Consider the following 16640-nt stretch of genomic DNA (forward strand, 5'->3'; position numbering starts at 1 on the left):
CTGCCCAGCAAAATTGAATTTAATCTTTCAGGGGAAAAAAATGGGACTTCAATGAAAAACAGGACTTTCAGGTATTCCTGATGAAAAGACCTGAAGTGAATAGAAAATTTGACTTTCAAATACAAGACCCTAGAGAAGCATAATAAGGTAAACAGGAAAAAGAAATCATGAGGGATATTAAATGTTAAACTGTTTACATTCCTACATAGGAAGATAATACTTCTAACTTGTAAAAACTTTCTCAGTATTAGGGCAGCTAAAAGGAATATATTTAGAGGGCATGGGCATGAATTGCATATGAAGGAATGATATCTGTAAAGCATTTATTTTTTGTTTATCCTTGTTTTTCATGGGGTAGGCAGGATGGGGTGGCTTATGTCTGGGACTGGATTTGGGTTTGGGGTCTCCTGGGTCCAGGGCTGGTGCTTTGTCCACTGTGTCACCTGGCTGACCCATGATGACATATTTAAGATAAAGTTAAGTGGTAAGAGGAATGCACTGGAAGAAAGGGAAAGGGAGAGGTGGAAGGTGGTAAAGTAGCTCACATAAGAGAAATAAGAAAAAGCTCATAGAATGGAAGGGATGATGGGAAAGGAACAGGGGAGTGAGTGAGCCTTACTTTCATCAGAATTGGCTCAAAGAGGGAATAACATACACACTCAAGTGGGTATAGTAATATTTTTTGCCCTGAGGAAAAGTGGAAGGGGAAGGAGATAAGGGCGGAAGAGGCAAGGAAGGGAGGGCAGAAAGGGCAATGGAGCAGTAAAAAACAAAACACTTTTGATGAGGGATGGGGTGAAAGGAGATAGAAAACAGAGTAAATATCAAGGAGAGGGAATAGAATGGCAGATAATATAGTTAGCAATAGTAACTGTGAAAGAAATAATGAGCAGGATGCTATCTGAAGGACATATGAAAAATGCAAAACATCAACAGAGAAAGAACCGATGGTTTCTGAATACAGATTGAAGTATAATTTTATTTGTTAGTTCCTCTTTCTAAAGTTATTTTGTATGTTTTCTTTCACAACCTGACTAATGTGAAGATGTTTTGCATGACTGCACATATATGACTTATATTGAATTGCTTGATTTCTTAGGGAGGGTTGAGGAAGGAGGGAGGAAGAAAATTTGGAACACAAAGTTTTAAAAAATCAATGTGAAAAATGGGGAAAATTCTAAATAATATCTATTTTTTAAATCCTTTCCAGTTTTTATATTTTTAGAAGAATCATGTGGGTGGAAGGACTTTACATTTGGATTAGCTAAAGCACCGGCCCTGTATTCAGGAGGACTTGAGTTCAAATCCGGCCTCAGACACTTGACACTTACTAGCTGTGTGACCCTGGGCAAGTCACTTAACCCCCACTGTCCCACCACACACACACAAAAATTTGGATTAGGAAGAGTTTTAACAGGGGAAGCTAGGTGGTAAAGTAGATAAAGCATCAGCCCTGGATTCAGGAGGACCTAAGTTCAAATCCAGTCTCAGACACTTGACACTTAACTCTCATTGCCTCCCTCACCCCCCCCCCCCAAAAAGGAAGAGGTTTAACATTAATCACATGGAAGCCATGGAAAATAACAAGAAACTCTGGTTCTATTATGATGCCTGTGAGAAAAAGAAATGGAAAATGTTGCTAGTACCTGACTATTCAAAGACTCTGGCAATCCATAATATGACCAATCTAATTTGTGCGAGCATGAAACAGGAATTATAAATGGGCCTAAAATATGCTGCTGACAGGGGAATCATATAAATCATTGACATAGTTATGCTGATTTTACTGTTGATAGATATGTGAATAGAAAGGTGAATTATCACTTAAAAACAAGTCAGACCCATGTTTACGTTATGGTGTATGTATAATCAGAAGAGAAAAAAAATAAAAGTAACTTTCCTGCCACACCCACCCTTTTCCGAAAGGGGAAAAAAATAAGATTAGGCATAATTATACATTAGTAACCCCTGAGTTATATGTTCCCTTCATTATATTAGAGGGAACTGCCAATTTTCTAAAATTGAAGGGTAAAATAATACTGTGTCAGTTACACTTTAGCAAGTTGATACTATGAGATTTTCCTGCACTAGATAATCATAGATTTAGAGCTGAATGGGAAATGTTTGGTCAATCTTGTCTAACCTCATCATTTTACAGATGAGGAACTTGAGGCTCAGAGAAGTTAAGTGATTTGCCCAGGGCCACACAGCTTATAAGCGTCAGAAGTAGGACTTGAATCTAGGTCATCCTGGCTGTCATTCTAGCCCTGGGAGTTAATGGGGGGTGGAGGCTAAGTAGCCACTCCATTACCAAACTAACAAGAACACAATTAACTATAGTCAAATTTTTATGAAATACCTACTATGTGGTAGCAGATGCAAATAAAACAATGTCCTCAAAGAGCTAATATCTAGTGACTCCAATCCCACAGAAAGATACCGATTAGATGCCTCTAGGAGTAGAGGATTTCATAATTGTGTATTTGTTTTTCTTGCCATCTTGAAACTACAAAGCAGTGAACCATGTTAATAATTAGGGTTTCCAAATACTGCTCATGTGATCTAGGCTCTAGAACAATCAATTGGGAGTTGGAAATAGGATGACTTTACTTTTCTCCTCCCTCTCCCTTTTAAGGCATCTTAATCCCCCAAAAGATACTTTAGTTCTTCAGAAAGAGGAACTAGCCTTCTGTGCTTCTATTCCAGTCAGGCTTACAATTTTTCAAGTGAAACTATTCTCTAGGATTCTGTCTCTTCAAATCCCCTAGGAACTGTTTATGCTCCAATTGGCTATTAGGGCACAATAATAATCCATGAAAAATATGAGTTGAGTGGACACGATTAAGCAACCATCACATGCACCCGGCTGCCATCCAAATATTTTGTGCTGTTCCTGAAGATGGAGGAAACCAAAGCCTAGCAAAAGTTAAATCAAGAAAGCTGGACAGAATGCACCATCACCGAAATAATTTCTTATTTAGGTGGATTTGAAGAAGCTCATATAATTCTGTTTATTGTAATATTTTTGTTTTCCCTTTCTTTGACTTGAATAGAAGAACTAATCTATGCATTTCATTGGAACTATATTACACTCTGAAATTGCATGACTTCAGTTTCCCTTCACATTCTCACTATTCCAGCAGGATTTAGTTAAAGCTTATGTAAGCAAGAATTTCTATGAAATCTTAGATGTCTAATGACTTTTCTGTAATGCTAATGTGTTTATTTTGAAAGGACTTCAATTTATTTTGTCAGCTTTGCTTAGGAACCCAGACACTTTCTTTAAACATCTATAAAGGAATTCTGGGTTTGGAGGGCCTCAGGTCAAATGGGACTTTGCCACTTTCTTTCTGCATGAATGTAGGCTAATCACTTAACCTCATCTGGCCTCAGTTTCCTCATCTGTTAAAATAAGAGGGTTGGTGTAGATGCACTCTAAGACCTCTTCCTACTTAGCTTGTTGACTGTTCAGGAGAGCAAGAAAATATCAAAGAAATGGAGACTCTTTGCCAACTGCTTATACTTCCTAGATGCAAATAGAATTCATGTGTACATTTTAGACAAAGCTAGAAATCTTATTTTGGAGCTAACAGTGTCTTTCATTTTGGCACTAAAGCTTAGTTCAGTCAATAACATTCCTTATTGCTTCTGGTCTCCCATATCAATGTTTAAAGAAAGAGCAAAGATTCTGAACTCTTGCAGTCCCAGCTAGCTGGGGACATGGTTTTGATTGTTTTTGTTGATGAGTCACTTCAATTGTCTAAAGGGGCATTGGTAGGGGAACTGATATTAGTTCATCTTTGAGACAGTTCTGCTCAAGCTTCTTTAATAGAATATATCAGTGAGTAGTGAAGATCCTCAGGAGGCCATTTCCCAAAGTAACAGTTTGCTGTTTAGTCGCATCTGACTCTTTGTGATCTGACTTGGGGTTTTCTTGACAGAGATACTAGAGTGGTTCGCCATTTCCTTCTCCAGTTCGGGTTAAGTGACTTGCCCATGGTCACACAGGTAGTAAGTATCTGAGACCAGATTTGAACTCTGGTCTTCCTGACTCCAGGCCAGGCACACTATTCACTACACCACCTAGCTGTCCCTAAAACACCTAGCTGTGACAGTACCTATTAATAAACTCTCCCCATAGGCTGCCCAATTCATTTATATGGATGTCAATGATCACAAACTTCATTATTTACAAAGGCTCAGAGATTCTCAACTCAATTCCAATAGACACTTCCTCTCTTTCCCAGAGGAAATTCAATAGTACCTAGCACAGAGCTTTGCACACAGGTGTTGAAGATTTATTGAGTTGAATGAGTACATTTTGCAATTACATGTTCCATAACTGCCTTTTATGTCATTACCCATAATGCACAGGTCTAAAATAAGCATTGACTCCCCATTGGTTTGTGATCTGGCTGTCACAGGTAGCAAGTGATGAATTTCTTAAGTTGGCCCCATATCACCAAAGTGACTCTATCTAGTCCAGCATGCTCATGCTTACCCAAGAAAAGAAGTTGGCTGTGAAGCATCTGCTTTGGGGTCCAACAGGAAACGACTCTGTTCCACGAGCCGATTATCTTTTAAAGTCAAAAGAGGGTAACCCATCTGTCTAGTCCACGTGTCCATAACTTCTTTCACTGGTTTATTACTTGCCTAAGGATTAAAAGTAGAGATTAACCAAAAAAATTGGATTCCTTTTTACAAATATTAAGAACAAAAGAAATACTAAATAAAAGTAATTAACAACTGGATGGGCTGTTCTTTCTCTTTCATACCTCTTCTAGTGCCGCCCAAAAATCATCTGTTTTTGCATTTCTGAATTTATATTTCTTCAAATATATCTGTGTATAAAAGAGAAGAATTATTAAACAAAACATTCATCTTTGTTCCTCTCTAGGTGGTCCTATGTTGAAGCGAAGATTTAGAGGTTTGGGGATCCTAACTCTAGAGTGAGTGGCCTTATTACCTTTTTGTGTCATGGAGCCCCTTCTCAAAATCATGTTTTTAAATGATTGAAGAAAAAGATAAATTTCAGTTAGAGGTTAGCAAAAATAAAGATGTCATTTTTTAATCTTACTTAAGTTCGTTGTTGTTGTTGTTCAGTAGTTTCAGTCATGTCCGACTCTTTTTTAGCCCATTTGGTATTTTCTTGGCAAATATACTGGAGTGGTTTGCCATTTCCTTCTCATTTTCAGATGAGGAAACAGAAGCAAAAGGGTCAAGTGACTTGCCCAGGGTCACACAGAGAGGCCAGATTTGAACTCAGGAAGATGGGTCTTCCTGACTTCAGAGCCAGCACTCTATCCATTTCAACACCTCCCTCATCATACCATCTGGACCCTCTGACATCTATCGAGACCCCCTGGTCTTATTCCTCTGAACCACTTCTCATCTTTCATTGTAAAGGGAAACTTAAATAGGTCAACATATAGTCTCCCTAAACCACAAGGAATAGTTACTGATTAAGAAGCTCTATTTGTTCTCTATCTGGTGATTATTTGAGCTTTGTGGAATTGTAACCAAAAAAGAAATATTTGAAGATTTTCTAAGGATTGATTGCTTTGAAACAGAATGTGAGTTCTTCAAGGATAGCAGAGTCTGAGGATACATTGAAAAGCCAGTAAAAGATTATTCACCAACAAGCTCTGAACAGGGCCCTACCATTCTGTGAATCTGTGATTTTTTACAGCTTGGCAGTCATCTATACCCCATTGCTTCCTCTCTTCCTTTATTAACCCAGGTGCTTTTCAGTTTGAGACAGCAGGCCACACATCAGCAGGGAAGGTTAAATAGGGTTGTGGGTTGCACAGATAAAATAGAAGTAATGGACCTTAACCAGATGGAACATTTAAAAATCTTTAGTAACAAAAATGATACATTGGGAGAGGTAATGATTATAAAAGGATCTTTCCCTGTACAAAAGGATTTGCCTTGTAATTCTTTTAAATATCAGGTCCTCACAGTATGTTTAAAATATAATCCTATTTACAAACTTCTGTTGGTGTACATCTTTTTCTGGAACATGTCAATTATGGAGAATGAAAATCACCTCTCCAGGAAATTACGGGCATTCTTTTAACTCTGAAACCAGCCCTTTATCACCAAGATCCTAGCAGTTTCCATGGAGACCATCCATATCTCTAATTGCATTTCCTTTGCTATCCAGAGTAGCCCAGGACCCAGTGTGATCATCCTCTTAGCCACAAGTAAGGTTTCTTTCACTTTTTGTGTGTCATAGACCCCTCTGTTACTCTGGTAAGATCTGCAGACCCTTTCCCAGAATGTTATTAAATGCATAAAATGAAATATATAGGAAACATACATGAAGGAAACTGATTTATTGAAATAAATATGCAGGATTTTTTACCCTTCCAAGTTCATATATCGTCCATCACTTAGGGGGGTCCAAGGACCTGAGGTTAAGAATCCCTGGATCAAGTCCAAACCAAATCAGATAGTCTCAAAGAAAGTGACCCGTGTGTTTACCCTTAGAAACTTTCCCCTACCTGCTATGGTTTCCAGAACCCCCTCCCCAGGTCACAAAACACTGTCACTTCCTATTCTTTTCAGGGACTGAGAAATGAGTAAGTAGAAGCTGCTTAATATAGACTGGAAAGAATATCTGAGGCTGTCAGTCATCCTACCATCCTCCCTCCAGTATTCTTCTGCCAGTTTACTTCCCAGCACTACCACCAGAGGGCAGGCAAAGGAAGGGAGAAGACAGAAATGTTTAAATAGAACCGTTTTTAATTACTGCTTACAGAGTTTTGTCTTGGTCACAATTAAAGCACTTAGAGTTAGTAAGAAATGTCCTGTTTGGACCCATGGGTAGAAAAATATTTATAAGAGGTTGGGCAAAGAGCTAGAAACTAAGAGACACCCATCAGTTGGAGAAGAAATGATGAAAGGGATGAGTTCAGGGAAACCAGGGAAGACTTGTATGAACTGAGGTTAGAGTGAAGTGAGCAGAACCAGGGGAACATTTACTATCTGCATGACCTTTGGCAAGTGGACTAATCTTTTTGAGACTATTTTGGGAAGAATAATATTTCCACTACCGAACTCAGAGGACTATTTTGAGGAAATCATGTTTAAAACCCTAAAACACTATGCAAATATGAGTTATTCATATCATTATTAGTGTTATATCGAAGCCTCTAGCATACATGCACATACAACCCAAGGTAAAGAAATTAAGTATAATACTTAATTCTTCTAAAAATAACAATAAGCCCTTCGTAACTGAATGTGACAATAATGACCCACAAATGTTTTAAGATATTTTCTCAGGAGTGGTCATGGTTCATCCAAATGCTCTTACCCTGTCCCTTTTAGGACAAACAGTATGCATTTGTTGTTGGGCTGACTGGGGAAGAACAGTATAGAAGGAAGAAACAGATCCAAACCAACTATTCATTTGGGAATAAAACCCATTTCCACGAAGGACCCTAGTGTTAAAGGCCCTGAACTATATAGTAAGAGATGCAAGGCAGCAATAGGGAGGTGATAATTTGAAAGGTATAGTTTCCTCCTCTATGACTCTAAATGCAAGTTACAAAGCATGTATTTGCTTTGAGCAAACTTACTAGCTGGGTGACCCTGGGCAAGTCACTTAACCCTGTTTGCCTTGTTTTCTTCATCTACAAAAGGAGTTGGAGAAGGAAATGGCAAACCACTCTGGTATCCTTGCCAAGAAAACTACAAATGGGGTCACAAAGAGGCAGACATGACTGAAACTGAACAACAACAACAAATTTGCTTTGAGAGTCTCCTAGCTGTTTAAAACATCAATAAGGTTAATGTTAAATAACAGCCACTTGAGAATGGCTTGTGTTTACTTGTTTGTATGGAGATACTTCTTTGGGCCTCAAGGATTGTGAGTATTCTATCCTAAAATGTGGTGAGACACCCATCAATACTTTCTCATGCCATGAGATTTTTTTTTAATTAATAAAGTATTTTTTTCCATTACATGTAAAGATAGTTCTCATCTTTTGTTTATACAAGCTTTACAATTTCAGATTTTTCTCCCTCCCTCCCCTCCCTTCCCCCTCCCCTAGACAGCAGGTAATCTGATATAGGTTATTTATATATATATATATATATATATATATATATATACACACACACACACACATACATACATACATATACACACACATATATACATATATACACATTTACACATAATAACATTAATCCTATTTCTGCATTAGTCATGCCATAAGAGAAAAAACCAGAGCGCTGATGAAAAACCTCAAAATAGAAAAAAACAACAGCACCAAAACAAAAGAAACAGTATGGGTCACTCAGCATCCATACTCCGCAGTTCTGGATCGTGGAATCAATTCATCTGAAGTTGGAAGGGACTTCAGAGGCCAGTTAGCCCAACATTTAATTTTACACTTGAGGGAAGCAAGGCCCATGGAGGTCACAAAGGGTGTGAGCATCAGAGGTGGGGTTTGAACCCATTTCTGATTCAATTCAGTGTCAATGCTCAAGCCACTAAACCATCCTGCAAACATTCCACAGAGAATTTAACCCAATACCCGAGATGGTTTTCTCTGGTTCTTTTAAATGTTGCTTTAGTTATTGTAAGCTAACTAGCTGCCCTGGTTCTTTTGTTATATGTGGTTCAAGGATATTAAAGTTAGTTAATAGGATAATATAGATTCAGAGCTAGAAATTTCATACATACTAGTACTGTGGGTATCTTAGGGAGAAAGTCTGTCTGTCCATCTGTTATCCTTCAGTCTCACTACATGGCCAGCCCCACCTCCTTTTCTGCCCTTAATTGTATCTATTATAGGACTTCCTGTGCACAGTGTGCTGCTGGCCCACCATGCATGGTTCTTTGGATAGCATGTAATTTATTTCTCTTGAGATCGTAGCATTCCATAATTTATAGACACAGAGAAGTGCCAGAAGGATATTGGTGTTAAAGAAATGACAACCTGGGATCACTGGAAATATTATTCATTTTCCCAAATATGATCCAGATCACTCTCCTTTTGAAATTTGGGTCTAGTTCTTCATCCAGTTTCAATGACAAGATGTACCTCTCTCTTTCCTACAGATTTGTGATTTCATGAATGTAAGGAACTCCAGTGGAGGAAAGTTACTCCTGTGACACAGTTCAATGCCTTCTCTGAAACTTATAATAGATAGTTGTCTGGAAGCAGGAGAGATTAAAAGTAACGTGCCTGAGGTCATATGACTAATATATGTGAAAGGCAGGGCCTAAACCTAGGTCGTCCTGATCCCAAGTCTATAGCACACTGCATGCGTGTGCATACACACACACATACACACTATAATATAAACTATCTATCTAGTAATCAGTGTGCATCATATAACTAGGACTCTAAAGAAAAACAAATAAAAGACATTATCAAGCAATTGAATGATATAAAGAGCAGAAGGACTGCTTATATGGAAAGAATGAGGTACGCCAGGTACTTCAATGACTGCAAAGTCAGGAGAAGGCATATTGCACGCACCACCAATTCCCCCTGTGCTAACCTTATGGGAGGACATGAACAAGAGTTACACAGAATTGGTGATCATGAATGAGGTGCAATATATATTGTTGGAAGGAAATTCCAAACTGATGAGATTACAGATCCATTTGAGTATCTGAGTATAGGGATGGAGATTGATCAGAGAGAGAGAAGGAGAGAGAGAGAGAGAGAGAGAGAGAGAGAGAGAGAGAGAGAGAGAGAGAGAGAGAGAGAGGAGGAGGAGGAGAGAGGAGGAGAGAGAGAGAGAAGGAGAGAGGAGGAGAGAGGAGGAGGGAGGAGGAGAGAGGAGGAGAGAGGAGGAGAGAGGAGGAGAGAGAGAGGAGAGAGAGAGGAGAGAGAGAGGAGAGAGAGAGGAGAGAGGAGGAGAGAGGAGGAGAGAGAGAGGAGGAGAGAGGAGGAGAGAGGAGGAGGGAGGAGGAGAGAGGAGGAGAGAGGAGGAGGGAGGAGGAGAGAGGAGGAGGGAGGAGGAGAGAGGAGGAGAGAGGAGGAGAGAGAGGAGAGAGAGGAGGAGAGAGGAGGAGAGAGAGAGGAGAGAGAGAGAGGAGAGAGGAGGAGAGAGGAGGAGAGATAGAGGAGGAGAGAGGAGGAGGGAGGAGGAGAGAGGAGGAGAGAGGAGGAGAGAGGAGGAGAGAGAGAGGAGGAGAGAGGAGGAGAGAGGAGGAGAGAGGAGGAGAGAGAGAGGAGGAGAGAGGAGGAGAGAGGAGGAGAGAGGAGGAGAGAGGAGGAGAGAGGAGGAGAGAGAGAGGAGGAGAGAGGAGGAGAGAGGAGGAGGGAGGAGGAGAGAGGAGGAGAGAGGAGGAGAGAGGAGGAGAGAGAGGAGAGAGAGGAGGAGAGAGGAGGAGAGAGGAGGAGAGAGAGATGAGGAGAGAGGAGGAGAGAGGAGGAGAGAGGAGGAGAGAGAGAGGAGGAGAGAGGAGGAGAGAGGAGGAGAGAGAGAGGAGGAGAGAGGAGGAGAGAGAGAGGAGAGAGAGAGGAGGAGAGAGGAGGAGAGAGAGAGGAGGAGAGAGGAGGAGAGAGAGAGGAGGAGAGAGGAGAGAGAGAGGAGAGAGAGAGGAGGAGAGAGGAGGAGAGAGAGAGGAGAGAGGAGAGAGGACTATCCCTACAATTGTATATTGTAAGTTATACAATATTCATTTTCATCAATTTTCCCAGTGTGGATGATTAGGTCAATCTTTTTTTTTTTAATACTATGGATTTCATTGAGGAGGTCTTGTTGTATTCCAAGAGAATAAGGGCAATTAATTGGGAATCTCTTTTTTTATCTGGGGGGCAGTTAGTTGGCACAGTGGATAGAGTACCAGGGCCTGGAGTCAGGAAGACCTGAGTTCAAGTCTAGACTCAGCCAGTTTTTTTTTTTTTTTTTAGTGAGGCAATTGGGGTTAAGTGACTTGCCCAGGGTCACACAGCCAGTAAGTGTCAAGTGTCTGAGGCCGGATTTGAACTCAGGTCCTCCTGACTCCAGGGCTGGTGCTGTATCCACTGCGCCACCTAGCTGCCCCCTTCAGACACTTCTTAGCTGTCTGACTCTGAGCAAGTTACTTCACCCTGTTTGCCTCAGTTTCCTCATGTGTAAAATGAGCCAGAGAAGGAAATGGCAAACCACTCCAGTATCTTTGTCAGGAAAACCTCAAATGGGGTCATAAGACTAAAAACAATTGAACAATAACAATCCTTTGTAACACTGTTAAATATTCTGTCTTCCTGAGTTATACCTCAACTGACATTGCTAATCAATAGAATGTGGAACAAACTTACTGTTGAAATATTAAATTGTTACGTAAGAAAAGATAGAAACAATGGTTAGAAGTTTCAGAGAGGAAGATTTGGTCTTAATGAGATATTTCCTATCAACTAGACCTGCTTACGAATGAAACGAGCTACTTCACAAGTTAGGAGATTTATCCTCATTTGAGGCCTTCTAGGAACACTGGACGATCACTTGTTGGAAAATTTGTAGAGAGTTTTACCAGTCAGATACGGGTGGTATTAGTTTCTCAGGACCCAACCTATGAATCTATGGTATAGGCAAAGGTACATTTGACTAACTACCAGTAAAACTCATTTGGAGCTGGATGATGAATGATGAGAAGGTATAGGGAAGTTTGAGTTGAACCTCTAGTGAAAAAAATCCAAACTCAAATATTTCCTAAAATGTATCTTTTCATATGTCACACAGAGACCCACAGAACTGAAGCGATCACACGAGAACACAGGCATCCTCACGTGAAGCAGAAAGGTTGAGAGCTAGCCTCCCTTGCTACTGTCTCATAACCTTCCTTGCCAGTCACCTAGAGATCCTGGCAGAGGATAGAAGGAGAGGGGAAGTTGCTGAAAACACGAGAAATGTCACCAGGACTAACCACAGCCCAGAGGATAAAGAAAAGAACAGTTAGACAAGGATCAAAATGCTGGCAGAAACAGCAAGTACATTCCAGTGCTGGCACGCAGTGCCCTGGAGAATCATATCCAAAAATTAAAAAAAAAAAACCCCAACAACCAACAATCCTGCATTACTGGGTGGGAGAGTGGGGGAATGCTGGGACACGTTTCATACCCTATGGGCTGAAATGCCATCAGAAGAGTTCTGCCTTAGATACCCGGGGTATCACAATTGGGAAGCCTAGGGTAGAAGGAAAAGAAGAGGAATATTCCATTTGTAGTTGGAATGCGGCCAGCCGGCACGTTGGGGAGCTGTACAAACACTTTGTAGGATACACTGAAAATGGAAGGCCCTAAGAGACTTGGCCTGGGGCCAGCACTAAGAAGCCAAGAGAACCCGAGACGCCCATTAGGCATAAGCTACGTGTGCTGAATTTCTGTCAAACCTTCTAGTCGTGTCTGCTTCAGAAAGGAAGCAGGCCCTCTTCATTCCCTGCTTCCCCTATGCTAAGAATGTATCCTAATCACTTCACAAATAGCTTAAGTCTATAATGAGAGAAAGGATTCTTGGATTTAGCATCAGGAAAGACCCTCAGCCGTGCTCAACATTCCACCTGGGCCATCATCTTGTCATCTGCCCCTGATCTGCCAGCAGCTTGCTTTCAACCCTTTCTGCCTTTTGCTCAAAAACTTTTCATGAAATCAATACCGCAATTCTAACCAGAATGGACGCATCCATCAGGTCCCCTATGATTTCACTCACAACATATTTTTTATACCTGAGACTAAAACTTGGACATTCTCTTTCCTGGTCACTACTCCCTTATAGATGGTGTTTTCCACTTATTATAAGGATTCTTACGCTTCTTCATGATTCTCTTCATGAACCCCTCTGGCAGCCTGGTGAAGCCCATTTTCAAAATATTGTTACTTATACCCAAAATTGAAGGAAATGCAAATTTCAGTTAGTGTTGAGGGAAATGTATTTTTTTTTTCTTATTTGTGTTCATGAACCACTTGAAACTATCCATGGACCCAGGGTAAGAAGTCCTGCCTTATTAGAATGCTAGATTACTGAGGGCAGAAACTGCCTTCCTTTTATATTTGTACCCCAAGTTTGGCACAAAGTGCTTAATAATTTTGCATTCATTGATTAATTTATGGATAGCAAGTGTTTTTTTTTGGTTTTTTTTTTTTTGCGGGGCAATGGGGGTTAAGTGACTTGCCCAGGGTCACACAGCTAGTAAGTGTCAAGCGTCTGAGGCCGGATTTGAACTCAGGTACTCCTGAATCCAGGGCCAGTGCTTTATCTACTATGCCACCTAGCTGTCCCGATAGCAAGTGTTTTTAATCCCTAAGTGTCATCGGTAATAATAGAGCAGTGCCTATAGACTATATTGTACTCTTGCAAGGAAGGCTGTATGGTGCATTAGAAAGATAGATGATTAGATTTTTGTCACATCCTGGATTTGAATCCTGACTTTACCATTGTGTATACTTGAACAAGCCACTCTGAGTCTCAGTTTCCTCCATGGCAAAATGAGATGACTGCTAAGGTTCTCCAGCACTTAGCATGGTAATAAATTGTTTACTATGTATGTTGATGGATTGATTTTAGCTCTAAATCTATGACCCTAGGGTTTTGGATGAGAGGACACTGTAATCTTAATGTAGAAACACAATGAATGTTGATACTAATTAGTAGGGGATTCATGGGGCAGCTAGGTGGCATGGTGGATAGAGCACTGGCCCTGGAGTCAGGAGGACCTGAGTTCAAATCTGACCTCAGACACTTGACACTTACTAGCTGTGTGACCCTGGGCAAGTCACTTAACCCCAATTGTCTCACCAAAAAAAAAAAAGAAAAAAGAAAAGAAAAGAAAAGAAAAAAAAGTAGGGGATTCTTCCTTGTGGTTTTCTTGATTATCCCAAAATACAAAGGAAGAAAGGAAAAAAGAGGTCATTCTTCTATAAATAGGACTTTGAAAAGATATGACCCAATTTCTTAAAAATATTCAAAGAACTGGCATGTGGAATTCAATCTAATACACAAATATATATTATGTACTACATTCTAAATATTGAAGACAAACCCTTCCTGAAGGACGTTACCATTTATCACAAAGTTGGGGGAGAATATAAAGTATATCCAGTCACCTAATTTTCCAACCTCAGTCATCCTTTCCCCTTCCCCATCTCTCTTTTCCTCTCTCCCATATAGGCAATCCATTTCTAGATCCTTTCAATTCTACCTTGACACCAACTCTCACACACACCTCTTTCTCTCCTCACACAGCACTGTCTCCTACTTCAATTACTGAAGAACCCTTCTAATTGGTCTCCCTACTTTCAGTCTCTTTCTTCTCCAATCTAGTCTCCACATAGCTACTTAATGGATGATTTCAAAAGACAGATATGAACATTTCAATCCCCATCTTAAAACAAAATCTCGAGTGACTCCTTATTGCATCTAGGATTAAGTATAAAATGGTCATCTTATAATTTAAAGCCCTCCACAGTCTAGTTACTTATCCACCTTCCCACTCATTTTATATGATTTTCCATCACACATTTGTCCATTCTTTTAAAAAAGCTGTTCCTGTGCCTGATGTCCATCTCCTACATTGATGCCTTTGAACAGGTGGGTAGGTCGGTCTCCCAAGTCTGAAATGCCCACCTTCCTTCGTCCTTCCCTCATTCCTGTCTCCTCTTATAGAATTCCTAGCTTTCTTTTAAGCCCAGTTGAGGCATCATTGTTCCTTTCTTCTTTAAATTATTTTGCCTTATTTTCTATATAATTTGTTGTTGTTGTTGTTGTTGTTGTTGTTATTTTAACTTGAGTATATGTCCTTATCTATCCCTTACCCTCTGCCCCTCAGACACTGTTTAGTTTTTGTATTTGTGTCCTGTAAGTGAACTTTAGCTGCCTCACAGTATAGAAGATTGCTTCAAGTTCTGCCCCTGAAATATACTGACTGTGTGATCTTAGGCAGGTCATTTAATGGTGCTGGGCCCTCAGGGAATTCTCTATGGCTATGGGGTGTTGGCCTGCTTTGGGACACAGGAGACTACCTGTACCAATTAAATCACAGATCCTGTTCATTCAGCCCTCCTTACACCCCCCCCCCAATATCACAAAGCATTGGACAGGACCAACAAATTATGCATGTTTAATTGTATTGAATTGGTGCATATACAAATATGAACTAAAAAAGACTATTATGGGTCAAAGGAAAAGAGATACAAAATGATTTAGGAAAATTCAAGGAAAGAGATAATTTTCAATTTGGGAGAATGAATATGAGAAGACTTCCTGGAGGGGAAACCTGCCAAAATAGAAGGACTTTGACATACTAAGATGAAGAAGTACATTCTGGGTTTGCGAGGATAGACTTTGGGAATGAATGCAGGAAGGAAATAGAGTATGAAGTTCAATGGAATAGTCTAAGTAATACAGTCTGGCTAGAATATGGAATTTATGAAAGGGAATAATGTGAAATGAAGGCTGAACTGAACTATGGAAGGCTTTAAATGTCACACCTAGGAGCCTTCATCTTATCCTAGGCAGAAGTTCTTACCCTTTTTTGTATCAGGGATATTATGCTGATGAAGGTTAGGGATCCTTTCTCAGAATGATGTTTTTAAATACATAAAACATATAGGATCACAAAGGCAACCAATTACATTGATATACAATTATCAAGCCATTAAAAAAAAAGCTTGTATATCCCAGGTTAAGAAACCCTATCTTCAGGGTAATAGGAAGCTATAGAAGGTTTGTGAATGAGGCAGAAACATGGTCAGACCTGCAAGATAATTTGGTAAACTGTTCAATTTATGATGTTTGATTTCAGAGGGAAGAGCTACCACGAGTTGGTGCAAGTAATAGGGAGGAAGATTTTTGCTCAGTATAGGAATGAACGTGCCTAACAACAAAAGCTATTTGAAAATGGAATGTGTGGCTTCCTGGGAGTGCTAAGCTACTCTCCACTAGATGTTTAAGTAGAGAGAGGCTCAATGACCTCATATCAGGGATGTAGGAGAACAGATTCATGCATTATTAGGCAGAGCTTCAATCCCATGACTTATGAAGTCTATTTTTATTCCATTTCATTTTCCCCCATTCATAGTCTCAGGTCAGTGCTTACACTACTAGAAATAACAAGTCATACCTGACATCCAAGTTTAAAATTCTCTGAGGTTATCCAGTCTTCAAGCATTCTAAGAATGGAAGCTCCCTAAGAAAAAAAAAAGAGAGAAAAGTCACTATATGAAGGAACAATTACAGTTCATTACTGAAAGAGCAAAAGAATAAAAGATGATTTGTTGTGATCAATGCTAAGGAACATTTGTTGGTTCCAAGATGTTTGGAAATAAAGTTCTCCAATTAACAGCTTCCAAAATATTTTTATTCATGTATTAATTACTAAATGCAATTATGGATTAATCACTTCACACAGTTTACATACAAATTTCTAGAACAAACAAAAGTTGTTTAACCAATGCCATGAAGAAATTATTGAAACTCTTGCCTTTGGACTTTTAGGGACTTTCTATGGAAAGTTATTGCATTTCTTCCAATGAACCAGGAGATGGAGCCCTCCTAATGGAAAAGAAAGGGATTGGCTTTTGTGTGCATGTATGTACGTGTGTGTGTGTGTGTATGTGTGTATGAGTGTGTCTTTAGGACTGCCATTTCTATTATGTATAATAAAATAAAGTAAGTCCAAGGTAAAACTG

The 16640-nt window shown here is 39.8% G+C and overlaps 1 protein-coding gene across 1 annotated transcript in view; it reads right to left on the reverse strand.

Annotated features, from left to right (window-relative positions):
* Positions 1-16640, reverse strand: part of LOC122731294 (glutamyl aminopeptidase) — a 138344-nt gene that overhangs the window by 42164 nt on the left and 79540 nt on the right. Inside the window, exons 8-10 of the mRNA XM_043971306.1 lie at positions 16073-16138; positions 4776-4841; positions 4502-4653 (exon numbers count right to left, since the gene is read on the reverse strand). Coding sequence (XP_043827241.1) covers positions 4502-4653; positions 4776-4841; positions 16073-16138 — 284 coding nt within the window. The remainder of the gene's footprint in view (positions 1-4501; positions 4654-4775; positions 4842-16072; positions 16139-16640) is intronic.

This window comes from Dromiciops gliroides, chromosome 6 (genome assembly GCF_019393635.1).
Source record: "Dromiciops gliroides isolate mDroGli1 chromosome 6, mDroGli1.pri, whole genome shotgun sequence".
In the NCBI taxonomy this organism is placed as follows: domain Eukaryota; kingdom Metazoa; phylum Chordata; class Mammalia; order Microbiotheria; family Microbiotheriidae; genus Dromiciops; species Dromiciops gliroides.